Source organism: Sceloporus occidentalis, unplaced genomic scaffold (assembly GCF_023333645.1).
Source record: "Sceloporus occidentalis isolate IW3139 unplaced genomic scaffold, rSceOcc1.0.p SCAF_4, whole genome shotgun sequence".
In the NCBI taxonomy this organism is placed as follows: Eukaryota; Metazoa; Chordata; class Lepidosauria; order Squamata; family Phrynosomatidae; genus Sceloporus; species Sceloporus occidentalis.
In genome coordinates, this window is record NW_028316984.1 from 177,755,383 (window position 1) to 177,782,917 (window position 27,535).

General features: G+C 42.4%; 1 protein-coding gene across 2 annotated transcripts in view; it reads left to right on the forward strand.

Moving 5' to 3' along the window:
- Positions 1-27,535, forward strand: part of PPP4R4 (protein phosphatase 4 regulatory subunit 4) — a 152,567-nt gene that overhangs the window by 24,729 nt on the left and 100,303 nt on the right. For both annotated transcript variants that reach the window (XM_089522456.1, XM_089522455.1), the window contains exon 3: positions 21,791-21,893. In XM_089522456.1, the coding sequence (XP_089378582.1) occupies positions 21,791-21,893 (103 nt within the window). The remainder of the gene's footprint in view (positions 1-21,790; positions 21,894-27,535) is intronic.

The following is a 27,535-nucleotide window of genomic DNA, read 5'->3' on the forward strand; positions in this document are numbered from 1 at the left end:
ATCTAATGGTAAATTAAACAAACCATTGAAATGTAAGGAGTCCCTTCTTTAAAACTGAAGGAGTAGGAAACCTGTGTAAAATTAGCCATTAAATAATTCAGACACCATCTCTGTGGAAGGAAAAGGGCAGTTTGTAACTAGATATCTTAATGAGAGTTAAGCTCAATAGAGAGCAGTTGTTCTAGTTCTGGAGACCTAAGAATCCCAGTGTAAGTAAAGAAGGTGAAATCTTTTGTTCTAAAGGTCTTCTAGCATTCATAGTGGGAAGTGGACGTTTTCCCAGAAAGATTGTGGAGGGCTGCCAGGTCGACTCATTTATTTATTTATTTATAATACTTACAAATTGTTTTTTTGGCACAAGTATTCTTGAAGTGATATACTTGAAAATAGTAGAACATTTAACACAGCACTGCATATATAAGCAAATAAACAGCGGTAGCTATGTTGCCACCACCAGCAATTTAAAAGCCTGAACTCCCAAAGGCATAGAGAATAAAACAATCTTTTCACTTGTCTTTGGAAGGATATATGTGAGGTGGATGAATAAGCCTCCTGTGTGAAGACTTTCTATAGTGCTGGGGCCACCACAGTGAAAGGAGATTTTTTTTTACCTCCCTCAATGACTGACTTGGGGTCAAGTCAAACATACAGAAACAGCAATATGACGAGGTCCTTCTTGACAGTACCACACCAGGCTTATTATATAGGTTTTTTTAATCATCGTATCATCAGGGGATTGACAGGGTTTCCTTCTCCCCAGTGTGCTGGGGACTTTATACTCGTTGATTATAGCTGTTCCTCTAGAAACTTTCTGTGGCCTGGCAGCTGGTAGCTTACAGACTTGCACCAGTCCAAGGACTACCACTTTTGGTAGCACAGCTCTAAAATAAGGTGTGTTCCCTCACCTTCTTTTAGGGAATAAAACCCTAAGTGCTATTTGAAAAACTGAAAATGACCTTCTGTTTCATTTGAAAGGTCTTGCACTGGAAAAGGGCTCCCCAGAATTTCCCCATTCCTGAAATATATCATCAGATCCCTGCAAATGCACCATGTATTATTTCTACACATTTTGTTTGGCTGCTGCTGCCAAAGCAAAATACAGTCATAACAGTTAGGTATAGTAAGATGTGTATCCATTTATGCTGAGTTGTGATATCCAGAAGGCAGTGGTCTGTTTCTCCATGCTTTTGAGTTCTTGTAATTCTAGAATTTCAGATATACTCCTCCCTACATTCCCAGAGGTATAGGCTTGTTCATTTGCAGGAACCAAAACAATAGAAAGTCCTATGGCATCTTAAAGACTAAAAATATTATTGCACTATTAAATGTCATTACTATAACATGCAGTGCCTGAAATGTTACTCAGAATGTCTCTGTCTCTCTCACACGTTATGCATTTATTGGGAGATTAGAGTGGAACTAAACACAGAAACTTATGAGAGTGATATATTATTAACACACTGGCCGTTTAGAAATTGGTTATGGTGAATATAAACCTCTTGGCATCACATAAGGGAATTCACACATGTGGCAATAAAAGAAACCATTATCCTGATTCAAACTGCTGAAGAATGACTAGGGATCTTTTGACACTACAGTTATAGCACTGATTTTCCATTTTAATTGCTGTGGCATCATCCTGTGGAATCCTGAGGTTTGTAGTTTGGTGAAGCACTAGAGCTCTCATGAGAATTTTAAATCCCTGAACTGCAAATTCTAGGATTCCACAGAATGGAACCATATCAGTTGAATTGGAATATACTGCAATAATTGTGTAGTGTGAACAGGCTTTGAACTTTCTGCTGAATTGTAGCTCAGCAGTCTCTTACTCTAATCTCACATGGAAGTTTCTTTCTGGTAAACCAGAGGGCCCTACTGAACCTATTGAAGGAATTTTATTAAGTAATGCAAAAACAAATCTACACAGACCAAACCACAGCTGCCTTGACCAGATATTATCCTCCAATCTGTTTGCCCTCAGGCTGAAGCCGAGTATGTGAAGGGAATCCTGTCAAGGGAGTAGTATGTTTGTAGGGCAATTGTGTTTTTTCTTCCATGAGCAGTTTCAAACTGTTGCTTTATTACCCCAAGGAAGCTCAACTGAGATTGAGCTTGCTTGTATTGCTATAGCAATGTGGACCTTAATTAACAGAGCAGGGCTCCTTCTCTTCTTTCATCTATTTTAATAGGGTAGGGGTTTAAAGCTCCCAAGAGGGGTTGCACTATGTCATTAATGATGCAGAACACCCTAGGGTTGCTTCTAGACTCAGGCTTTTGATGATGCAGAATGCTCCAGGAGTGCTTCTAGTTTTAGACAAGCCTGTTTAGAATCCCTGTTGAAAGCCACTTAAAAGACTGCATTGACTCCCATGAAGATTCTTGCTAGCCAAAGTAGACTGGGCATTAGTAGGATTATTGTGGATTGTGCAATCATAACCAGTTGAAAGAGTTTTCTCTTAGTGCTTTTCTAGATTAAGTCCCTAGTATATGTGGCTAAAGAACCTGGAAAAAGACCCATGCCTGAATCTTTGGATTGCCCCTGATTATGCCTGATATGGTAGACAGGATTGGACCAGATGGACCAGTGAAACTCTCATTCTCTTATATACATATACATGGACACAAGCTTATGTATACAGGTACACACAATGTGTTTAATCTGTATCTTCCTTTGAGTGATGAATGGGTCAGATGTGGGAACTATATATTATTGACAAAATAGTGGCAATAAATTTATAGTATCTCAGATAGTTTGAAACTGATACTATGGTTCTGTGCTATTGTTATCTATTTATTTAAGGTAAATAACCTCAAGGCATCGGATTGTGTCAGATTTTGGAAGCTAAACAGGGTCAGCCCTGGTTAGTACTTTCATGAGAGACTGCCAGTGCATACCAGATACTGTAGGCTATATTGCAGAGGAAGGAACTGGCAAAACCATGTTGAGTATTCTTTGCCTAAGAAAACCCTATGAAATTCATGGGGTCCTTATAAGTCAACAGGCCACTGGAAGGCACATACATACACGCAGCTCATCTTTTATGACCATGCCCTTAGCGAAGCAACTTCTAATGTAATTACAGTAATTTTTTGTCTATAAATCACTGTAAAATATGCAGTGAAACAACCCAGCAGTATTAACCACTGAAAATCAAAATTAAAACATTTTCAGAATCAAACCAGACATGAAGCATAATAAAATAATCTCAGGCAAAGGTGGCTTAAAGCTCTAAAGCACTGATGCCATCCATATCTCAGCTGGAATAATGTTCTGCAAACACTGAGAAGGCTCTGTCCCTCATATCTGTCAGTCTAATTGTTCTTACTCATGGGCACATAAATATGGACTCTGAGGGGATCTTTAAATGTGGGCAGGTTTGTATAAATGGATAAGATTCTTTAGCTAAATTAACCACAAAACCGTTTAGGGAAGGGTAGGAATTGAATGCTCTTCTACACAATGGTCTGCAATTTCCAGTACCCTAGCCAGTATAGCTAAAGGTAATGAATGCTGGGAATTGCAATCCAGCAACATCTAGAAGGCCTCATAACTTCCCTGGCTTAAGGTAAAGTTAGAAATTTGCACTTGGCTCAGAAATTGTATCAGAAAATAATGCAATTGATGCTATACTGGTGTCCCAAACTCCTTGGTAGTTCCTGATTCTAATATTTGCTTTAAGTTTACATGGAGCTGCAACCACATTTGGCATAACCTTTTGACTTTTCGTGGTGACATTTGTTGTTCTGAGTGCATCTGAATTAGAATAATTATTCTGTGAAGGAAAAATCCATATCTGTGTTAGCTTGACACCCTTGGGAAAAATTAGTGAAAGAAATGTCAGCCTTAAGTTTTTCTTGCCAAATGCATTTTGTAGTCACAAGTGATTGACTTGGCAGTAAGGGATTCCATCATGTTTAATACTTTGTTCATAGCTTTGTGAATTAAATAAACTAGATGTGAAATTCATGTTAGAATTCAAAGGCATCTAGTCATCCATAAACTGTTTTTTCATGTAAGCTGCTGAATCATCATTCCAGTGTCCATATACTTGAGCTATTATTTTAAAGAAGAAAAAAACACCCACATTTGCTGATGTTATAAAGGGCAATAATAGATTTTGATCTGTGCCAAATATCCAAAGAAATGGTAAACCTTAAAAAATCAACAACCAGGATCTGCCTAGATCCTTTTAGAATGTACCGTATCTACTCAGCTATAAGTCAAACTCATTATAAATTGAGAGCAGGTTTTACTTGAGAGTAAAACTTAGGGGCATATAACAAAGGATATAAAGGATGAAGCAAAGGAAAACAGTGCCAAAGAATTTACAAAATTCCGGCAGGCATAACTGTTTGTGCTCACAGTAAAGGCTGGATGAATGAGAGAGCAGAGGAGGTCAGTGCTTCCAGGACAGATTACCGTATTTTCTGGCATATAAGATGACTTTTTGACCCTCTAAAATTGGGTCAAAAGTCGGGGGTCGTCTTATATGCTGGGTTAAGCCTGGCAACAAGAGAGCCTTGTGGCCCGGTGCACGTGTGCGCTCGGACACCAGCTTCTCAGGTCTCCGGAGGCCCCTTGAAGCTGGGGCGCACGCTCTCGGGATTCTGAGGAAGAGAGGTAGCCTTATACGGTGAGTATATCCTAAACTCTATATTTTTATTCAAAAAGTTGGGGTGTCTTATACACCGGAAAATACGGTACACTCTTGCCATTCTTCAGGGGATTGGTCCTTTTTAAAATGAGAGTTAAAGTCCAGTACCTGCATTGATCCATGGATAAGTCGACTCAGATTTTTGAGTCAATTTTTGATTAAAACTTCTTGATTTATACATGCATATAAACAGCAATGATAACATAAAGGGCTGAATAGAATTGCTACTTTGAATGTGCTTGTTAAAAGTTGCCAAGTCAACTTTCACTGATGGTGATCCTAAGAATGAGAGACCTCGAAGTCATCCTGATATCAACACCCCTGCTCAGGTCATGCAGACTCAGGGCTGTGGCTTGTTTCATGGTCTTCCTATTTTCCTATTGCCTTCTATTTTACCATGTATTATTGTGTTTTCTAATGAGCCCTGTCTTTTCATGATCTGTCCAAAGTATAACAGTCTCAATTTAGTCATCTTACATTCTAGGGAGAGTTTAGGCTCTTGGAACCATTTATTTGTTTTTGAAATAAGTTTATTTTCCTCCTATCAACTTTCTTTGTTGTGCAGCTTTCACATCAATACATAGAAATCAGAAATGCAGTGGACTGGACAATCTTGACTTTGGCATTCAGTTTTATATCTTTACACGTGAGGATCTGGTCTAGTCCTATGCATTAGTCTAACTAGAATAACCAGTTTGTGAATGGTAAATCTTCATTTCTGTAAATCCCATTTACTCAGTGGGTCTGCTACAGTTGGGACTAGCAACTCGAATCCAGTCCATAAGCATTGATCTGCTTCCTACATTATTTTTCAAAAAGCAACATAAAGTATAGACCTTGTTCCAGCTGAGCATAGTCACAGTGCATTAATATTGGAAGATCCTTGTCTTCCTAGCAGGGAAGTACATGTACTGAAAATGCTCCATTCGCACAATTGCCATTGTGAGGCTAAATGCCTTGTCAGTGCTTTCAATTTATTCTAATGGGGCTGTACATCTGCATGAATGTAGGCTGGCTTCATATGTACTTCATATACTATTAAATTGCTAGGGAACTCCAAAGAGTTTGCTTTCAAAGAAAATGCTCAGTGAAAGAGGTTTTGCTATTGGGACTGCAAGATAGGAGTGTAACTGGAGGATGCTTTCCTCTACAGTTGATGAGGTAGAAAACTATACAGTTCTCCCTTCCTGTTATTGACAAGGGTGATAGTGAAACTACAGAAGGATCAAGCACCATTGCATTCTGGTGGCTTTGCCAGTGTGATTCATGGCTTTTCTTTGGCTGCCAGAAGGCTTTAGTTTTGTCTTTCTTTCTACCACAACAGCATGGATAAGTCAGACACCTAGACTTCCAAACATTGTTTCTCACAACATAGTTGATTTGCCTTCACTGAAGCTTAATGACAGGGCAGTTAACATGTTAGAAATGCTTAGAAAGCTGTCTATTAAGAAATCCTATATATACAAATGGAGAGCCTTTCCCACATTTTTGAATAGTAGCAACTCTTCCGTCTTTAATAGTAAGTACATTTAACATGCAAGTTTAGTATGTTCTTGAGTTCCTCACACACTTGGTGGAGAAAGGTCTGGGGCATTAATTTTTAAAAATATCTAAAAATATCTTTTACATAGTATTTTCGAACGGTTTACTTGTTTGTGCAGTTTCCACCTCCATCACTTCTTGATTTGTCCACCAACAAGTGAAGTCTTTCCTTAAAGGGTTTGTTGTTGTTGTGTGCCTTCAAGTTGTTTCCAGCTTATGGTGACTCTAAGGCAAATCATCGGGTTTTCCTGGCAAGATTTGATATATAATTATTATTACAGCCATCTCTAGTGCCTGTGTAGAACTTGCACATTGTCTTGCTATCCTTTCTAGGCAGACCATTTGAGCCCAGGGCTACATGTGACTTAGGTCTTCTGAATATTTAGACTGTATTTCTAGTTGCAGTTGTGTCTACTAAATGGGTGAGTGAGCTTGCAGTGTCTCCACAAGGTGGTGCACTGTCCAGATATCACTTCCCTCCCTTAGATAGTGTCCAAATTTAATTTGTTTCAGGATGACACACTTTAAGTGTTTTTTCAGAACTCTACCATGTGAACCGAGTCAGACACTCTGCACATATTTGGGGGGATTTGGCCTTTTACATAGATAGAACCAAAGGCCTTCAGTCTATTAACAGATTATTTATATGCTCTGAGGGCCCTAGGAAAGGTCTACTAGGAAAGGGTTATTAGTGTCTTCTCAGTGCATTTCCAAGTGGGTAGGTTCAACAACATGTTTCTGTTATGAATTAGTCTCAAGGTCTTTGCCTCTGGCCGTGATGACCCACTGCACCAGGCAGTTTTTATGGCTTTCCTGGTAATGTGCCTCTGCTACAGATTTATAAGGCTACAACATGTGCACAGACATTGACTTTCATCAAATACTATAGAATGGATGTCAGAACTTACAAGGATGCCAACTTCAGGAGAGCAGTCCTTACCATCTGTGAACTCACACAACCCAGATCCACCCACTGTGACTGTTTTTGCTTTGTCTCTCATGTTATCACCTACTGTGCCTTACAGTGTATGGAAACTGAGGAAAAAAGGGAAAGCATGCACATCACAGAAGGGGTGGGGCTACCACCAAAAATGACTTTACTTAGCTCTGGAAGTCTCTGACAAGCTCTGTGTAGACATGGACGTCCATATGTGTGACTTCATAGGAGACCATTTGAAGAACCACAGTTATACATAAGCAATCTTTTCTTTGCATTACAGCTGGATACCCTGAAGACAATTATTTAGTTTTACAACATCTAGCTGGTTTATAATATGCCGTCAGAAGTTAGCCTCCCTTCACCTTTCTATCATGCATATTTTAGCTGAGTGTTTGATCTAGTAAGATTTTATCAGCTGAATGCTACTCAAAATATACGGTGTAAAAGAAGATATAAAGTATAGGCATACCTCAGTTAACAAAGGCTCTGACAAAGAAGCTCCTTTTTACAAAGTCTTTTAATGACTGCCCTGCCCCCCCTTTTGTCCTTCTGTCTAGTTGGAAAGGCTCCTTTTTCCTTTTCTTTTCTTTTCAAGTTCATTGTCATTTGGAGGATGATGAAGGAGGGCTGAAGAAACACAGAGCTTTGGTGCTAGGGTGCAGCAGCCTATTTGTGGTAAACAATGCAGTAAAGCTTGAGCTGGGGAAGAGTTGGATTCTACTCTAGCCAATTCTACCGTAGTTGTGAATGCCTGTCTGCAACAGGCAAGATAAAATGCTCCAGAATCTCTGTGTGAATAGAATAGCAAAACAGAGCGGGCAAAAAGGAAAGCAGATTAGCCTACCTCACTAGCCTACCCCTAGCATATTAAAAGAACACACATCTGTAAATTTGGCCACCAAAATAGAAATATTGTATATACTCATGTATAAATCTAGAAATTTTAGTTAAAAATTTGACCTGAAAAGCCTAGGTCGACTTATCCACGGGTCAATGTAAATACTATACTTTAACTCTTGTTAAAAAGGAAACCATCCCCTGTTGAAAGGCAAGAGTGCAATCTGTCCTGAAAGCACTGACCTCCCCCTACTCTCTCTTCCATCCAGGCTTTAGTGTGAGCCAAAACTGTTATGCCTGCTATAATATTGTAGGTTTTTTGACATTGTTCTCCTTTGTTGCGTGTCCCTAAATTTTACCCTTTACCAAGGGTCATATCAATACCCATAATTTTGCCCCCAAAACCTAACCTCGACTTAGACTGTACATGAGGTTGACTTATAGTCGAGTATATATGGTAAGAAAAGTAGAGGCTGGTTCAGAAAAAACAAAGAAACAAAAACCATTCCTGAATGCATTTTGGAAAAAAGATTTCAGGTGGTTTCCAAAAAGTCAAAATATTTTTGCTTACTTATGGATGGGTTACTATGGCCCAGTTGTTTAATTTTGCACATGCATATTATTAATTTTGAATAAAAAGTTTGCTGAACTTTTTGTTGAACAATAACTGCTTGCTTCTGCTGGTGTCCTCCTCCTCCTTCATGGTATAAGAATCTATATCCCTAGTCTTTCCATGCTCTTTATGACTCTGGTACCATGTTACTTCATGTTATTTTTGCTATCTATGCATCTATGCATATCTCTCTCTCTCTCTCTCTCTCTCTCTATCTGGGACTTAGAGGACCGCCTCTCTCCATATAATCCGCCCTGCATTCTCAGATCGGGTGAAAGACATCTTCTAAGAGTTCCAGATGCTAGACGCGCCACCACTATACAAAGGGCCTTCTCCATCTCGGCCCCTAAGCTCTGGAACTCGCTCCCCGACGAGCTCCGCTCGACCCCCTCCCTAGAGCAATTTAAAAGAGGGCTGAAAACACATCTTTTCCAACAGGCATACCCCCAATAGCCCTGTTGTGATTCCTCTCCCCCTCACTGTTGTTATCACCGTTGTTATAACTGTTGTTATATTGATATTACATCCTGCTAGCTTGGAATTGTTATTGTCATTGTTATTTTTATACTGTGTATTTGTGATATTGTGATCAATGTTTTTATTGTAATTTTTGTGTTGCTGGATTGTAAAATCCACTACTGTAACCCGCCTTGATCTCTGGAAAGGCGGGCTAGAAATAAAGCTTTTATTATCTATCTATCTATCTATCTATCTATCTATCTATCTATCTATCTATCTATTGTGTGTCCTGCCTTTCTCTCAAGATGCTATTTAAGATGGCTTACAATAACTTAAAAAGATTATGCTAAAACATTAATTTACTAAAGTTAAAAAAGAATTAAAAACTCTTAAAACATATGTAAAATATAATTTCTTTTAAAAAGAGTTAAAAAATTAAGCCCACCACCTGACACACATATTTAAATTCAAAAGGACTGCTTGAATAGTCTTCCCAGCCACCAGAAAGAAGGCAGGGAGGGGGCCAACCAGATTTCCCCATGGAAGGGAGTTCCATCCACAGCCTGGGAGCAGTCACTGAGAAGGTGTTCTGTTCCAAGTCCTCACCAGCTGTGACTGTGAAGGGGTAGGACTGTGAGAAAACCCTCCCCTGCAGATCCAAAAGCACACACTGGCTTGTATAAGGAGATACAGTCTTTCAGATTGTCTGGAAAGAAAGGGTCAAAACTGGTTTGACTGTAGTGGCTGATGCCTGCATATACCTCAGACAAAGGGATTATCCCTCTGGCTGTCAAGCCCTTTTGTCTTACTAGGAGCTAATTCCATTTTCCTGACCATGATCTCATCACCCTTTCTCAAAACAAAAGGTGGTGTTGGAAAATTCCAATGATTGATTCTATGATTTCACCAAATGGGCGCTCTGCCCCCCACCCCACCCCCGCTGCTATCTTTTCAAACTTGCCGCTTTTGCTGTGAAATATTTCTGCAAGTCTTCAATCCAGGGTCAGCTTCAAAAGGGGTCAAATACAAGTCACACAACCAGTGTCCCTTTTAATATACATTTGATATAAAATATGAGGGGTGAGTGAGAGAAAGAGCTTGGGGTAACAAAGGATGTACCACCATAGCCAGATCTGACTTCTCAAGGAACAGATACAGCTGGCACACTAGTTTTATCTGTGCAAATGCACTCCTGACTCCAGCCAACACCTGGACATCCAGGCTCAGATCTGAGTCCAGAAGTATGCCCAAGCTGTGAAACTGAGATTTCAGTCTGTGAAAGATCCCTGTTCCTTGATCTACTTGAGCAACATCAGGGACTGCCTGAAGGACGAGACTTCTCCCTCCTTTAACTGTCACATTGTATTTTGTATTGTATTGCAATTTTTTACTGTACACCGCTATGATCATTGCGGAATAGCAGTCTATAAATAAAACATATGGTAAGAAAAGTAGAGGCTGGTTCAGAAAAAACAAAGAAACAAAAACCATTCCTGAATGCATTTTGGAAAAAAGATTTCAGGTGGTTTCCAAAAAGTCAAAATATTTTTGCTTACTTATGGATGGGTTACTATGGCCCAGTTGTTTAAAATTATATTTTATATTATATTATATTATAATATATTATATTATATTAATAATATTAATATAATATTATATTATAATAATATAATATTATATTATAATATAAATATTATATATATAAACTGAGTTGTTTAACGTCTGGGCAGCAATTACTGAAGGTGCCTGGGGCTAGGTTAGCCTCCACCACACGGAGGACATTCTCCACGGCTGCCCCAGCCCTTTGGAATACGCTGCCCACTGAGCTCCGCTCGACTACCACCCTGGCCCAATTCAGGAAGGACCTGAAAACCTTCCTGTTCCAACAGGCATTCCCCGACTAAAATCCTGTGGGCCTCCCTCCTCTTCCGTGGCCAAGAGGTTGGGCTATGGGGCTTTTATGCCTGTTATTTTAAATGGAGGGCTGATGTATTTGTATTTTAATCTTTTGTATTGTATGGATTGTTTTAATCTCTGTTGTAAGCCGCCCTGATCGCAGGAAGGGCGGGATATAAATAAAAATTTTATTATTATTATTTATTATTATTATTATTATTATTATTATTATTATTTTCTGACTGACCAAGGACATCTCTGCCTTGTGTAGATTAAGCTTCAATTTGTTCACTTTCATGCAGCCCATTACTGACAGCAGACACTGATGTAGTACAGAAACAGCATCCTTGGAATTGTTGGAAAGGAGTGATAGTTGTGTGTCATCAGTGTACTCCAAATCTGAGTCCACCCCACCAAGAAAGACTGAAGCCACTGTAAAACAGTGTTCTCTTTGTGGTCTCTGCGAAGCACACAAATGGGTTATTCTGCGCCTGTGCAGCATTTCCGGACCCTACTGGAATTGCTAGGGAAGACTTTTTGGCCATAGCTCCGCCCACCCTCTATATAGGCAGGAGGTCTTCCCACCCCTTCTCAGTTCCTTTTGTCTGCCTCGTGAGCAGCTTAGGAACCTCACTCAGGAATTACTCCTTCCTTAGCTTTCGCTTTCACTTACTGCGTTTGCTCTGACTTCGTTTTGCCTTTGACAACTCTTTGGATTATGATTTAGACTTGGTTTTGGACTCTGACTAATGGTAACAACTCAGACTCCTTGACCTTTCTCTCTCTCTTTGTCCCTTGGCTTATTGAAAAATGTCCGCACACTTCTTTAAAAAGTGCTCTGACTGTGGGACCAACATCCCGGCACTCTACGGACACTCTTTGTGTTTCCTTTTCCTGGGCGAGGGCCACGTCCCTGCATCCTGCCCTCATTGCGTGGCCTTCACTCCATAGGCCAGGAAGAACAGGGAGATGCACTTGAGATCCATGCTCTACGTGCAAATTTTGAGGCCTCCCGCTTCCTCCAGAGCCTCTGCCAAAGCCGCTGCCGCTAAGGGCAAGCTCTTATCTTTGGCTTCTGGGATCCCTGCCAAGGCTATTGCAGCCGAGGGCACTACCCCTTTGTCTACTCCGAGGGTCCTTGCCAAAGTTACTGCAGCTGAGGGCAAACCCCATACAGATGTCTCTGGGTCCCAAACCCCAGACAAACCAAGGTGCACGGACCAGGATGTGGCTGGCCACCCATCCTCATTGAAACGGAGTAAGTCTTCTGAATCCTCCAAACCGGAGAAGAAGAAACACAAGTCCTGGGACAAATCCAAGGACTCATCCCACCATTCCGCAAAAAAGCCTTGTCTTTCTGTGGACACCGACCGCCGGTCCCACACCGACATGCCACCCCAGCCAGCCGACACAGACCTGGCTTCAGTACCCAACCAGCACCTCTCACCGAGACGTCTCCTGATCCCAACTCCTAGGCCCGACTCGAGACCACCACCTTTTTGCACTCCCTCACCAAGCTCTAACAACTCTCGGAGGGCGAAGAGGAAGCTTCCACTCTTACCCATGTGATCACAGACAGACTCTCCCAGACTTCGGAGCTTGTGGATTTCGAGGATGGACAAGATTACGACACAGCCTCTGTCATTGCTGAACCCCCTAGATGGGATGTCATCTTTGATCAAGCTAAGGGACTGTACTTCCTGCCTCTTGATCCATCTGAAGTTCGTGGTGGCCGGTTCGTCTCAACCTTCCAACCGGTTGAACCCGCCTTGCCTCCACCAAGGTCAACTGAAGGATCCATCCCTCCGTCCCGCCTCTCCTCTGTCTCCCGAGCGGAACCGGCCTGGCTTGTGCAGTTGACCTCTGCCGTCTCCTTGCAAGTCTGCCCTTCGCTGCCGGTACCGATAGCCTCTCAGGCCCTCTTGGCCCAGACCAGAACAAGGTCACTTTCCTCTGAATCTGGGGATCAATCCCTTTCAGATTACACCCGGCCTCTCCAGCCCCGGTCCTTGGTGCTCCTTGAGACTCCCTCCTTCTCCAACGACATCTTCTCCTTTCCTGAGCAGATGATCCAGATGGGGAAAGCTATCAACATCAAGATCCTCCATGCAGACTCTCAAGCTCTCGACCCTATTGACGAAAGGGTTTGTGACAAGCTTCCAACTCCGACCTCTATTGCATTCCTGCCTTCTATGTCCAGAACTACAAAGAGTTTTTGGCCTACTTTGTCTACGGCCCAACCATCCACCAGAAAATTGGAAAATCTCTACCGGAGATCTGGCTTTTTGAACACCCTCGCCCTAACTCGGCAATCGTGGAAGCCTCCCAGGTCCGCTCTGCTTCAAAGACGGCTCTGACCCCGAATTACAAAGAGGGTCGCAAACTTGATTCCATGGCATGAATGTTCTATGCCTCTGCAGTCTTGAACCTTAAAATCCAGAACTATTCAGCGTGTATGGCTGCCTACCAGCAACAACTCTGGGAGAAAGCTCTTCCCCTTTATGAGCATCTCCCTGAGGACAAGAAACGGACTGTCATGGCCATCCATGCGGAGACCCATGCTTTGGCCTCACACCAGATTTCATCAGCCCGACACTCTGCTGACTGTGCCTCCCGACAGCTTTTGAGCTCCTTGGCCCTTCAATGCCATGCCTGGCTAAGGACCTCAGATCTCACACCTCAAGCCAAACAGGCTATTGAAGAGCTCCCCTTCGATGCCACAGGACTCTGTCATAAGGAGACTGATGAGAAATTAGATTTCAAAAACAAAATGAAGAATACTGCCCATAAATACGGTATGTCTTCTTCCTCCACCTCCTTTCTCTCAACGTCGTTCGGGATGGTAAAGACCCCCCCTACCCCCCAACCAGGGTATATCCAGCCAGTCCTCGGACTACCAGCAACAGCACTTCCCTTCCCAGCCATAGCACAAGCGCCAACAAAAACAAAAATACAAACAGCCCTTCCACAAGAAGGAAAAGTCAGACCAAGTCAAATGCTGTTTCTGAAGTTCTCCAGCGCACTCTATTCTGTCAACCCCTTTCGGGGCTTGCTTGGGCCACTTCCACCACGCTTGCGCCTCTATAACAACTGACTCCTGGGTGCTTTCAATCGTCTGTAGGGGTTATGCTCTGGAGTTGGAATCCCCCCTCCAAAGGGTACCATCCTCACCACCCTCCCCTCAGACACCCTTCTCGACGAAGTGCTTTCTCTGTTGCAAAAAGGGGGCCATTGAGCCTGTCCCCCCCGCCCCCGTCCTGGACCCAACACCATCTGTTTTCCAGATATTTCATTGTCTCCAAGGCTTCAGGTGGCCTCCGTCCTATCCTGGACCTACGTTTTTTGAACTCTTTCATGGCCTACAAGCGTTTCTGTATAGTAACCCTGGCTTCCATCTTGCCTCTTCTACAGGAGTCAGACTGGTTCACCACCTTGGACCTTCGGGATGCCTATTTCCACATCAGCATCCGAGAAGACAACCGGGACTTCCTTGCCTTCACTGTCGACCTCGACTGCTTTTGGTACCGAGTACTGCTCTTCGGACTCTCCTCCGCACCGAGGGTTTTCACGAAGTGCATGGCGGTCGTAGCCACATACCTCTGCCGACGAAGCATCATAGTCTTCCCGTAATCGGATGACTGGTTGTTTGTGACCCCATCCAGACGGATGCTCCTTTCCCATCTCGACCGGGCACTCTCCGTCCTTCAGCACTTGAGACTCATGATCAACAAAGAAAAGTCCACCCTCTGCCCAGACCAGCGGATGCGCTTCACAGGAGCCACCTTGGACTCAAAGACTTGCAGAGCATACCTCCCTCACGACAGGTTCCTCAATCTCAGGTTTGCAATCTGTCGTTGCCTTCTCTCCTGGCGCATCACTGCCCAAACAGCTCAGGTTGCCCTCGGCCATATGGCGTCCACCACATACATCACGCCCTGGGCCCGTCTCCGCATGCATCCTTTTCAGTCCTGGCTAATGGTGTTTAGGAGTATATATTCTTATTCTTTAATTTCATTCCATTTTTATTTCTTTCATTTTCCTGGAGTGGCTGCGGAGCACCTGGGAAGTGCTCCTTGGAGGACATATTGGGAACCAGTGATCTAGGCTGAATTTGTTTAAATTCGCTATGCTCATTATCTCTGTTTTCTTTATGTCCAACAATAAACCTGCCTTTGCACTTTCTTCCTTGATCTTCCTCTAGGTGTGTGAAGTTTTATGCTAGTAATACTGTATCATCTGCATACCTTAGATTGTTGATATTCATTCCTCCTGTTTTCATTCTTCTTCTGTGTTGAAGCCTACTTTTTGTATAATGTATTCTGCATACAAGTTGAAAGGATGCAGCTTTGCCAATTGGGAACCGTTCTATTTTTCTGTGTTCTGCTCTGACTGTAGCCTTTGGTCCCCAGTGCAGATTTCTCATCAGGACTATCAAATGTGTTGACACTTCCACATTTTTAAGGGAGTTCCTTAGTCTTTCATGACCTATGCTGTCAAAGGCTTTGCTATAGTCTATAAAGCACATGCTGATTTTTTTTTAAAAAAAAAATCCTTGGTGCGCTCTATTAGCTACTGTATGTTGCAGTGTAGTTCTTAGTGCCTCTTCCTTTCCTGAACCCTACTTGAACCTCTGGGATTTCTCTCTCCATGTACAGTTGGAGTCTATGTTGCAGAATTTTAAGCATAATTTTGCTTGCATGAGAGATTAGTGCTATGGTCCTGTAGTTGCTACAGTCTTTTGTGTCTCCTTTTTTGTGGATGAGCATGTACAGTAGAGTCCCGATTATCTGACATAAACGGGCCGACTGATCGTCGGATAACCCAAAATGTCGGATAATCCAATGATGGCACACACGCAGCGCACCGCCATTGGGGACAGAAGTCCCCCTCCCTCCCTCCCTCCCTCCCCATCTCCTTCCCTGCCTGCCTCTTAAATCCAGTTTCCTCTGCGGCAGCTTCTCCTTCCTTCGGGCTAAGGGAATCCAAGCCTCGCCAAGGACAGGCCTGGACTGGCGAGGCTTAGTTTCCTTCAGCCCCAAGGGAGTCCTTGGACTCCCTTCGGGCTGAAAGAGTCCAAGCCAAACTGAGGAGAGATCTGTGTGCTCGGCCCTGGCCTCTTCTTGGCAGCTTGGATTCCCTTCAGCCTGCAGGGAATCCGCGGACTCCCTTTGGGCTCAAGAAATCCAAACCGCGTGTAGGAGAGGACTCCCTTTGGGCTGAGGAAAACCGTGCCATTATCTGACGTCTCATGCTTCTTCATGAGCGCACACGCACGCTCACAAAGAACCATGAGACGCTGGATAATCTGGAAGTTGGATAACTGAGATTCGGCTAATCGAGTATATTGATCGTTTCCAATATGTTGGCCATTGTTTTGTTTTCCATATCTGTTGACATATGTTGGTTAACACTAGAGTTGACTCTGTCAGTGTGGATTGCAGCAGTTTGATTGGAGTATCATCTGTTCTTGAAAACATAAAGGACCTATAATCTTAATTTCAATACATGTCATTTGCCACCTTCACCAAACAGCCTAATGTGGATTGAGAATGCTTTCTTCCATGAGGTGCTAATGAAAACATGGAAAATTGTGTGGGATAAATGGAAGAGCTAGGAGAGGAGAAACACAGATATTAAAAATTTAGAGATAATACACCTTAATGCCATGAAAAAGCATTTCCTGGTTCCCACTGTGAAGCTATTGTGTGATGCCTCTAGGATTGTGGAAGTGATAGATGCTTATAGATGTCAATAGCAAAATCCAGGATTTTAATATAGCTGAAATTAGGCATATGTGTGTCTCTGCCTACAAATCCACCACATAAGCGTCAAAGAGAACTTCCTATTCTTTCTAAATCACTTTCCAGCAGTCTGAGACATAACAGTAAATGGTGAGGAATGCTGGGGGTTGCTGTCCAATACATCTGAAAGACTGCGTGATTTTCACCGCTGCTCTAGGAGGAAGCCCTATGTTGTAGGAGGAGCCAAATGAGGATGTAGTTTTCTTAGTGGCTGTGGAATTCTTACTGCCAATGAAGGTGATAGTAAATGAAGGAGAGCGGGAATGGAAAAAGGAATGAAGTGGCTGCATTCAGAAATGAATTTATTTCAAGATTCTTTGTTTGTCCTCTATATCCGTAATATTCATAGTGGTGATCCATGGATCAGTGTCAGCAAGCCATTGGCTGATGGTTCCTGGTGAGTTTCTAGGAAAGAAAAACAGTTAAGGTCAATGGGCACAAATATGGTACCAGGCTTTGGCAGGCTTATTATTATTTTAATTGGCAGTCTTCCAAATTAGATAGCTTGGAAGGCACGGCTTTGTAACACAATTTACACACTGCATAATGACTTTTGAAAAGGTATAAAAATATTTATCTCCCTGTTGCTTCCACAATATATACTTGCAGTACAATGGTTCAGAAGAGGTTTTTTTAATGTAAGGATAGGCTGTGTGTTACACTGAACTTGCTTCACCCCCTTTACTGAACAACTATCCTGTGAATATTTTGGTAGTTTTACATTGTTAAAACTGTGTGTCTGACCATAGTGTGGTAGATCATTTTAAATCTGAATAGCTAAAGCACAGAGGGTCACCAATTCTGCTATTTCAGTAGAAATAAAACTGAAATCTTCCACTGATGGAAAATTACAGCTTGTGTGGGTGTAGAAAAGCCTCTGCTTCACATTTTAAATTGGCAGCAAGCCAAGTACTCAGAGCCCTCCACCCCCCTTTAAGGAAAGGCCTTGTCTTTAGCATTGTAAAGTGCTTATCACAATACCACTCTTTTGCTTCAAGATTCTGTTTACACAAATCTTGTTTCCTCATTGTGCAAAAATAAATGACTGTTTTATCCCTCCCACTTAATTTATTGGACAATGCTTGATGCATGTGTTTTCAGTGCTTTGTGCTCAGGTGAGGATGATGTACCGTTTAAAGTGTGTAGGGTTTATCTAGTATACAATTGATAACAGGCTTATACATGAAACTTCAAGATAAATTTTGAAAGCAATTTAGTTCTTTGATATGGTGTCAGTAGTGTGCAGGGGATGCAGGCCACACTGAGTGACACCCCAGAGGGGGGTGAGGCTCAGATGGCCCCCCTGCCTCACCCCCAGTGCTTCTGGCCGGAAGGGATGGGGACTTCCGGCTGGAAGGGGTGGGACTTCTGGCCAAATGGGGCGGGATGTCTGGCCAGAAGGGGCATGCCCCCGCCCCTCCTTGCAACAGCCTGGTTTTCTGTGGCAGTGGGAAGGAGCCGGGCTAGCCACTGATACCTCCATGCCCCTCCTTGCCATGGCCCAGTTCTCTCTTGAGAGCCGGACCTAGCAAGGAGGGGTGTGGAGATGCGCACAGCCAGCCCGGCTCCTTCCCAAGGCCCAGTTCTTCCTCAGGGGAGAACTGAGCCACCGAAAGGATCCAGGCTGGCCCATGGCCCTTGAGGAACAACCATGCCACGGGAAGGAAGAGCATGGAGGCACTTGCATTCGTCCCAGCTCCTTCCCACAGCCTGGCTGCAGCAAGAAGGCATGGGGCACGCCCTTCTGGTTGGAAGTCCCACCCCTTCTGGCACTTGGTACGTCACTGTATGGTGTCACTGACAATATATACTTAACATTTCCAGCTGGCCTCCGTATAAATATGCATATGAATTTGCTTTTTGGGTGACATAGTTTGGTTGCCTCTCTCACACTATGTCTAAAGTCTCAGATAGCGGTCTTTCTTAGAAATGCTCTTTGAGTCCCCTTCCTTTGGTGATAGCACAAACTGGACCTTTAAGCTTGTATGTTCTGTGTCACAACAGTTTCTTAACACTAGTACAATGAGCCATCCACATTCTTGGGGTTAGGGGCACAGTGAAAGTGGGAAGATGGCAAATAAAAAAAATACCAATTTATTTTACCTGAGAGTAACACCTCTCTAAGAATTTTTGAGTCTTCTAGTGCAACTTTATGGTCAACATCCAACAAATCATGCTGGAGGATTACAAATGCCTAGAGAAGCATTTACTCTAGTAATATCTGAACAAGCAAGGATCTTAGACCACTTAATAAAATAATTTGTAGTTGGCCTACAAGTTCTGAGCTTGGCTACTTTAAACCACTATCCAGTGGCATCTAGCAGGGTGTGCAGACCACACTGGGTGACATCTGAGGATGGAGTGGTACACCTGGAGGGACTGGCATGGCTATTGGCTGAGTAAGAAATGGTGCTTTTCCGCTCACTCAGCAGCTGCATATGACTCTAAAAGGGCCCTCTGGAGTCTGCAGTGCCACTGGGGTGGGGTGGGGCGGGCATGTTTTCAGGTTCTGGCGTGACTGCAGCCACACTAGACCCTGAAGGCCTTTCCAGGTGGCTGGCCAGGGGTAGGGCAAGGCCGTTGTTTCTCCACCATCGGGTGAAAACATCCTCAGTGACACCATTGCCACTATCCAGATTCTCAAAAAGTGTTGTGTCTTCCAACTGTATGTATTCCCATGTGCCTCTATGATTCTATGATTCTGATTGGGGTCTAATAGTTGCTACTGTTGGAAATTAAAGAGATGGAAGTAAGTTTCACTTGACCAGAAGAAGTGCTTCTCTTGAGGCACAGTTAAGATGTGAAATTCAGTCATAGGATGTGTGAATGGCTACTACCTTAGATGGTGTTGAAAAATGGTTTAAGCAGATTCATCAGGATTGCAACTGCATTGCATTATGGAGTATTCCTATTCTTAAGAGTAGTTGAATATGGCAAGAATTTTTTGCATATCTTTCTCTGTTAAATCTATGTATATACTCTAGGATAGGTTTGTTTATATTATGGTGCTATTTATTTTCTAAAGATACTATCTTAAAAATACTTGGAAAGCATTTAATAAGTTGCTTGCTGACATAGATGGCAGATGAAGAACGTGTATCTTATTGCTAAAGCATTGCTCAATTTATTTGACTTTGAAATTTGAGTATTGTCTTCTGTGTAGTTTCTCTTGTGTAATTCTTTATTACAGATTAAGGTGATTAGTTGGCACAATGCTTGTGATTCAGGTATTATTGTTTCAAACCATATTGTTCCAAAGCCCATTCAGATTAGAAGTTGCTTAATTCATGATGTAAAAATATTTTTTGCTGCACATAATTTACAAAATATGTAATTTATTAAAATAGTCTCAAAATTATGATTGATCCATGATACTGTGAGAATAAATATATGCTACAGGAAGGTTAGAGGTGATACAGGCCCCCATTCCCACTGGCCCATTTGCCCTGGATGGAACTGGGCAGATCCGGGTCCCCCCTCCCAAATCTCTCTGCAAGCAAGTACCCACTATAATTTACCTTAATCAGGGTAATTTAACCCTGAATGCAATTGTAGGTCTTTGCAGAGAGTTCACATTTGCAGGTACCGGTTTAAAAGAAGGCTCTTTTGCTGTCAATCAAATTCAGTTCCTCTTTCGTCAAAGGTGACGTTTCCTACAGCAATTGGGCAACCGGATGGGTGCTTCCCCTCCTTTTTTTAAAAAAAACAAACTGGTGGCAGTGTGTGCATATTTTGTCAAATTTAAAAACCTCCAGGTGTGTGTGTGTGTGTGTGTTGTGTGTATTTGGGTCACTACAGATTATGGATCTTCCTCTGCCTCCGTTTTCAACCCGAAAATGCAATTTAATGCCATTTCTGCATCTTCCCTCCTTGTGACCCCAGAATGCCTCATACATATACAAGGGTAATAATAATAATAATAATAATAATAATAATAATAATAATAAATTCCTCACCTCGGAATGCCATCTCTGCATCATTTGCTTTCCCTCAACCACCCCAGAATTCTTTACAGAATGCAAAAGCATTCTGTATCAATTTGCCAAATTGAAAGAGAAACATTTGTAACATTCTCATTGTAGCATTCGCATATAAAAAATAATTTAGAAAAAAAGCCTCTTGCAAAGTGAGGTGCCTGTGCTGGGAGCAAGCTAATGAAAGGGAAATTTAGAACAAGCAGACACATTCTATCTATATATGTATCTACGTGTAGAAGAAGTATTTGCATAGTCTGTCAAAATAAAAATACAAGAGAAAGAGAGAAAGCTGCCTGCCAGAGCGTAGGCATGTTCCATTCCCTGCCCTCCCTCTGACCTAATTCCTCCCCTGAACTTGACCCTTCGCCCTGCTTCTTCTTTCTCCTCCTTAATGATTCTGCCCTTCATGGCCCCTTCTTTCCCCCAGCTCCTTCTTCCTCCTCCTTCGCCCCGATGAAGGGGAGGCATGTTCCGCCCTCCCTCTGACCTAAATCCCTCCCCTGAACTTGACCCGATCATGATCGGGGACAAGTTCATATTTGCTGGACCCGTTTTTTTCTCAAAAGATTCAGCTTTTACTCCACTTTCAAAAGACCTGTGCCAAGGGGCACTTGCCCCTGAACCGGTGTGAAAGCCTTGTTTTCACTTGTGGAAGGATCGAGGCCAATATGAACTTCCCATCGTTAATCCGGGATCTGATCCGGGGTAAAAGGTAGTCTGAATGGCCCCACAGTTTCCTGCTGTAGCTGGATATTGCTTCTAAATTGAGTAAATTAATTACAGTGGTGGTTTGAGGAGGTCTTGTGATTCTGTAAATTGAGATATATTGAATATATTTAAAGGACATTCCACTGTAAATAAAATACTTCTGTTGTGGTTTATGATAGTATTAGTAGATATTTAAATATTTCTGTTCTAGATGTTTGTCATATAATTACAAAAATGTTTCTATGATTTCTAAATTTGGATGATGTAAAGAAAAAGATTTACGTACAGTTATGTTTAATCGCTGTGTTGAAAGTGATTTCACTGCAAAACATTTCAAAGTAAATTTATTTGTTTTTAACAAGTTCTGGCCAGGATATCCAAGGAACAAGTGTGGTTGCAAGTCTTCCAGTGCTGATGCGACAGAATCCTGCAGAGACATTAAGGAGAATTTTGCCAAAAGTTCGAGTAAGTGCAACATGCTTATTTTGAATGCTTTCTTTTGTCTTCATTTTTAAATGATTCTCTTTCTCATTTTGTTCACGCTAATGAGACATCTCTCATTAATTTAATAGTAGTTTTAATAATTTAATAATAAGACTTTCAGTAAGGAAGACAGCAAAACAATATATCTTGTTCAGGTTAACCTCACCTCCCTGTATTGACAATTTATATATCGGAAACTTTTCATAACACACACACACACATACAGCGCGCCCACGTCATATGCGGCTTGAGCATACGTGCTCAAGCCGCGGGGCGCGCGCAGGGCGGAAGGGGCGGCGCGTCCCATTCAATTGAATGGCGCGCCCGCCCGTTGCGCCCTGCGTGCCGCCACGCCGCCGTGCACGAGCCCCATTGTTTGCAATGGGGCTTGAGCATAGGCGGAATTCGGAGGGATCTGGAACGGATCCCCGCGTAAGGCGAGGGCCCACTGTGTGTGTGTGTGTGTGTGTGTGTGTGTGTGTATTCAGGTTTTTGTGAATTAACCATATATACAAAGGCAAAGTTGCTTATATTCTATTTAGATGCATCTGTTCATTGCATGATACAAAGATAGTTTAATCTTTTTGAAAGTTCTCAGAATATAATTTCAACAGTGGTTTATCTGTGTGCAAGCCTATTTGTCCTATTGAAGTCAGGGGGTAGATTACAAAATACACAGTTTTCACACACACAAAAGAGGAACTGACTGAGCAGGAATTGCAATCCCCCCAATGAGTATATGTCTAGGAGAAGAGGTATCTTATATTGAACACGTTGAAATTCTACCAAAGGTTTTGTGGAAATTTACATTTCTTCTTCCAAGTCCTGATTCCCACCTAGGGAAACCTCTTCCTTCCTATTCAGCCATGCTACCTGTTTTCTGATATATGTCTTCTGTATATATATGTTGTGGGAATGCGGTGGCTCAAGTGGCTAAGACGCTGACTCTGATGACTGCAAGATCGGCAGGTTGGCAGTTTGAGGCCCAGGTGCTGCATGATGGTGTGAGCTCCCATCACTAGTTCCAGCTTCTGCCATCCTAGTAGTTCGAAAGCATGCAAATCCAAGTAGATAAATAGGTGCCACTCTGTGGGAAGATAAACAGCATTCTGTGCAATCATGTTGACCACATGATCACAGAATAGTCTTTGACACGACTTGACAACCTTGTCAACGGGGAATACCTTTATCTTTTGATATACGTCATGACTGAAAGAGAGGTGCAGGTAGCTCTGGGCACTCATTGTGTGAATCTTTAGCAGTAGTTCTCCATGCCAGCATTTGCATGAGTAACTGAACTCACCTGACTAGCAGAAAAACTGTAGAGATCAGTTTTTATTTTAGACCCAGCTATGTAGCATGCCAGTTCTACTGACTGAATGATTGTTCCAATGTGCTTTTAACTTGCAGGATTGTTGCTATTGTTCACAAACAGTCACTGTATACAGTTCTACTAGAGTCTCTTGAGGGGAAAGGAGTTTGTATACACACACTCATTGTGCTCTGTAGTTCCACCTGTCTTCAGTGAAACATAAGCACTGGCTATTAGTTGCACCACTCCACCTTCGCTCATTTTCTTACCAATACCAAATGTACATCCAGGTTCAGGAACTTTGTTATCCAGCTGCTTTCTGAAAATAGATTTTTGTGGGTTTTTCGGTCTATGTGGCCATGTTCTAGAAGAGTTTCTTCCTGACGTTTCACCAGCATCTATGGCTGGTATCTTCAGAGAATGCTTGCCTGGAAAGGACTGGGGTATATACTGTATATTGTGTGACCTGGAAAGGCAGGAGTGATTTGCATTTATATTGTTCTGTTGCTAATGGCAGGCCTCAGGGTGGGAGGGTATGCATAGGAGGATTAGTGTCTGCTTGATTAGTGCTCGTCTGCTGGGAAACCCCTGACCCTGGGAGATTTCTCATTTGCATTTTTTGAGTCTTCTTCTTGCTGTTTTTCAGGACTGGTAGCCAAACCTTGTTTACTTTAAAGGTTTCCTCTTTGCTGTTGAAATTGTCCAGGTGTTTGTGGATTTCATTGTGCATCCTGACATGGTAGTGGTTGGCATGGTCTAGAATTTCAGTGTTTTCAAACAGTATTTTATGCCCAGGATGATTTATAACATGCTCTGCTACTGCTGATTTTTCTGGCTGACTCAGTCTGCAGTGTCTCTCATGTTCCTTGATTCATGTTAAAACACTACATTTAGTGGTCCCTATGTAGACTTGTCCACAGCTGCATGGTATTTGTAAACTCCTGTGACCACGAGAGTGAAGAACCGAGGTGCTGGAGGACCTAGAGATTCTAGAGAGAACACGCTTCTAGGCATTTCTAGGTCCTCCAGCGTGGCTTTATTCTCAACGTCCGTCAGAAGCATACCACAGAATTGTGCTGGAGAACCTTGAAATTACCTAGAGATAACTTTATTTTCAGGGATGGGTGAGTGAAACCGTGGGTACCAGTCCCATTGATGCAGGAGCCATACTGTATTTACATTTCCAAGGTCAGGTTGCTCATTTCTCAAGCCAAGAATTACCTGTTTATAACTGGCAGGGCTCTGTAGGGCCCTAAGTACCATACATCAAAGGAGTCACAGACAGAATAGGCAAAGTGATGAGGAAGCACAACCTTCAAATGGTTTACAAACCGATGAAGAAAATCCAGCAAATGCTTCGCTCAGCCAAGAACCAGAGAGACCCTCTCACAGCCACAGGAGTTTACCGCATACCCTACAGCTGTGGACAAGTCTACATAGGGACCACCAAACGCAGTGTGCAAACAAGAATCCTCCTTTGCATACCCTCCCACCTTGAGGCTTGCCATTAGCAACAGAACAATACACATGCAAATCACTCCTGCATTTCCAGGTCACACAATATATGTACCCCACTCCTTTCCAGGCAAGCATTCTCTGAAGATGCCAGCCACAGATGCTGGTGAAACATCAGGAAGAAACTCTTCTAGAACATGGCCACATAGCCCGAAAAACCCACAAAAATCTATGGATGCCGCCCATGAAAGCCTTCGACTTCACTCTGAAAATGTTTTCTCTTATCTTGAGAAAGCATTGTGAGGATGCTGAAGAAACTGTGTTGGTACTCCTGTTGATGGGACTGTGTGGGAGAGCTCTTTTATGCCTTTCCCTCCTTTCCAGCTGTGTGTATTCTGTTCATCAAAGGAATTTAAGGGGATCTGAACTTCTGCTTGAAAGGTTTCGTAGAGATTGATAGCAGCAGAGTTATTGCAGGCCGTTGCAACTGATAATGCTGTGGTGGTATTATGTGTGATAATACATGGATCTGGGAACATGTTTCTGAGTACAATGGCTCCTACTCGCTCAGTTACTAATTGGAGAGCATTGATGGAATTTCCAGGAACTGTGTGTGTCATATTTGTACTGTTTCAAAAATTGTCCATGTTGTATGCTTTCCCTTGCTCTCAAAACACATTGGATGTGGCAGCAGTTCTGTTGGCACAGCAGATGTGTTTCTCTTTTGTTGTTGTTTTTAACTGTCCTTGAGCTGTCTCTGACTCAGGGTGACACTGTGGTAGAGGAGTCTTTCCCTACTTCTCATGTGATATGAGCTCAGGACTGCATTGCCTATTTTCTCAGTCTTCTTGTTCTGTCAAGAACCATTTAGATCAGAGGTGGGATTTGTGCAGTTCTCCAGATGCTGGTGAACTATGATCCTCAGCGTCCCAACTACCATAACCATTGTTAAAGAATGTTGGGAGTTGCAGTTCAACCATGTTAGGAGGACTACAGCAGTTTCCCCCTTCAGGTGTTCTTTTAGTGTTTTATACAAACTTTCAGTTGTACTTATATACTCATGTATAAGTTGACCTCATGTATAAGTCGAGGGCAGTTTTTGGGCCAAAATCATGGATTTTGATATGACCTGTGGATAAGTCAAGGGTCAAACACTGGGATATGTTACAAAAGATCTAAAGGGAGAAACAAAGCACCATTTCCCTCCCTACTGCTCCCTCTCTGGACCTTTCTCAAGGGTCACAGTCTTGGCATGGAAAATGGGGAAACAAACCTCACCATGCACACAAACATACTCTCTCTCTCTCTCTCTCTCTTCCCTTCACCCCCAGGATTTCCAAGGTTCATAGCTTTCAAAATGGGGTACAAGCCTCAGCATACTCTCTCTCTCCCTTGCCTCACCAGCTGTTTGTTAGCTCTGGCTAGGAGGGAAGGCTAAGGCACACAGAGAGAGACAGGAGAGTGTGCCGGGACTTAAACAGGGAGGCAACCTCCCCCCGCCTAGGTCTCCCATGTCTCACCAGCTGTTTGTTAGCTCTGGTTTTTATTTTTTTATTTATTAAAGTACTTATATCCTGCCCTTCAGCCCTAAAGGCTATCAGAGCAGTTTACAATTACAGCGGACCCTTGTTATACGCTTGGGTTTGGTTCCAAGATTCCTCGTGTATAACAAAATCCATGTATGCTCAAGTCCCATTAAATATAATGACATATCAAAATGTGTCTCTTATAAAAAATAGAAAATCAAGGTTTGATGTTTGAAATTTATACTTTTTTTGAACATTTTAAAACAGTGTATGCTTGAATCCGTGCATAATAAAATCCGTGTATAAGAAGGGCCAACTGTATTATTTTTAATTAGACAGTTCTCTGCCCTCAAGCTTACAATCTAAAAAGACACAACACAAAAGGAGAAGGGAATGGCGGTGGGGAAGGGATCAGGCCCAGCAGTTCTTCTCTCCCTCTGAGGCCTGGACCAAGGCAGATATGATGGAAGGCTGAGGGATAAGACACACACACGCACAGAGGAGAGCACACACGGGGACGCAAATAGGGAGCTGTTTAAAGATCCCTGGCTGTGAAGGAAGGGTGGGCACTTCTTTTAGGAACTTTATAAGCAGTGTTAACCTATTGCTATGTATATAAGTTGACCCATGATTTTGGAATCCATTTAGGGGCTTAAATTTCTCCACTTATAGTTGAGTATATACGGTATGTCTGACATCTACAGAAGCATTTAATCCGTTGCTAATTTTTAGAGAAACGGCCTTCTAGTAAGGAAGCTGTAGGAGTTCTGTTGATAATTTGCTCCTTTTTAAGTGGCTGAATGTATGTGACATTTTAAATCCTGCTGATTGAACTTCTGGAACACATTGGAACATTTGTTTGTTGGTTCTTCTTTCATTTAATGTTTGAATAAAGTGGCAGTTTTCTAATTGAGTCTAATGCCTCTTTAATACTGATATTTCCAGCTTATTCTTATCGACCTCTTGCTTTCATTTCCCTGAATTATTTGATAAGACTTTAAAGGACAACCATAATATGACTGTGGAGGCTTTGGGGGAAAAGATTGAACAAAACGAAAAGAAGCAATAATTGTAAGTGCCTGCAAAAACTTCAGAGTATCATTTTTAATCATCTGAGCTAATCTTTTGCACATTATATGTTATCCTTATCCAGTGTGGTAATAGCAAAGTACTTTATAAAAGCAAAGTACTTTATATGTTGTTTATATAAATGGCAGTATCAGTAGGAATCACTGACAGAAAAATGGCAGTTCACTATGGTACACTTTTAGGACAGGGATATTTTTGACTGACTTCAAAGAAGGTAGAAGTTTTGAGAACCACTTGAATGT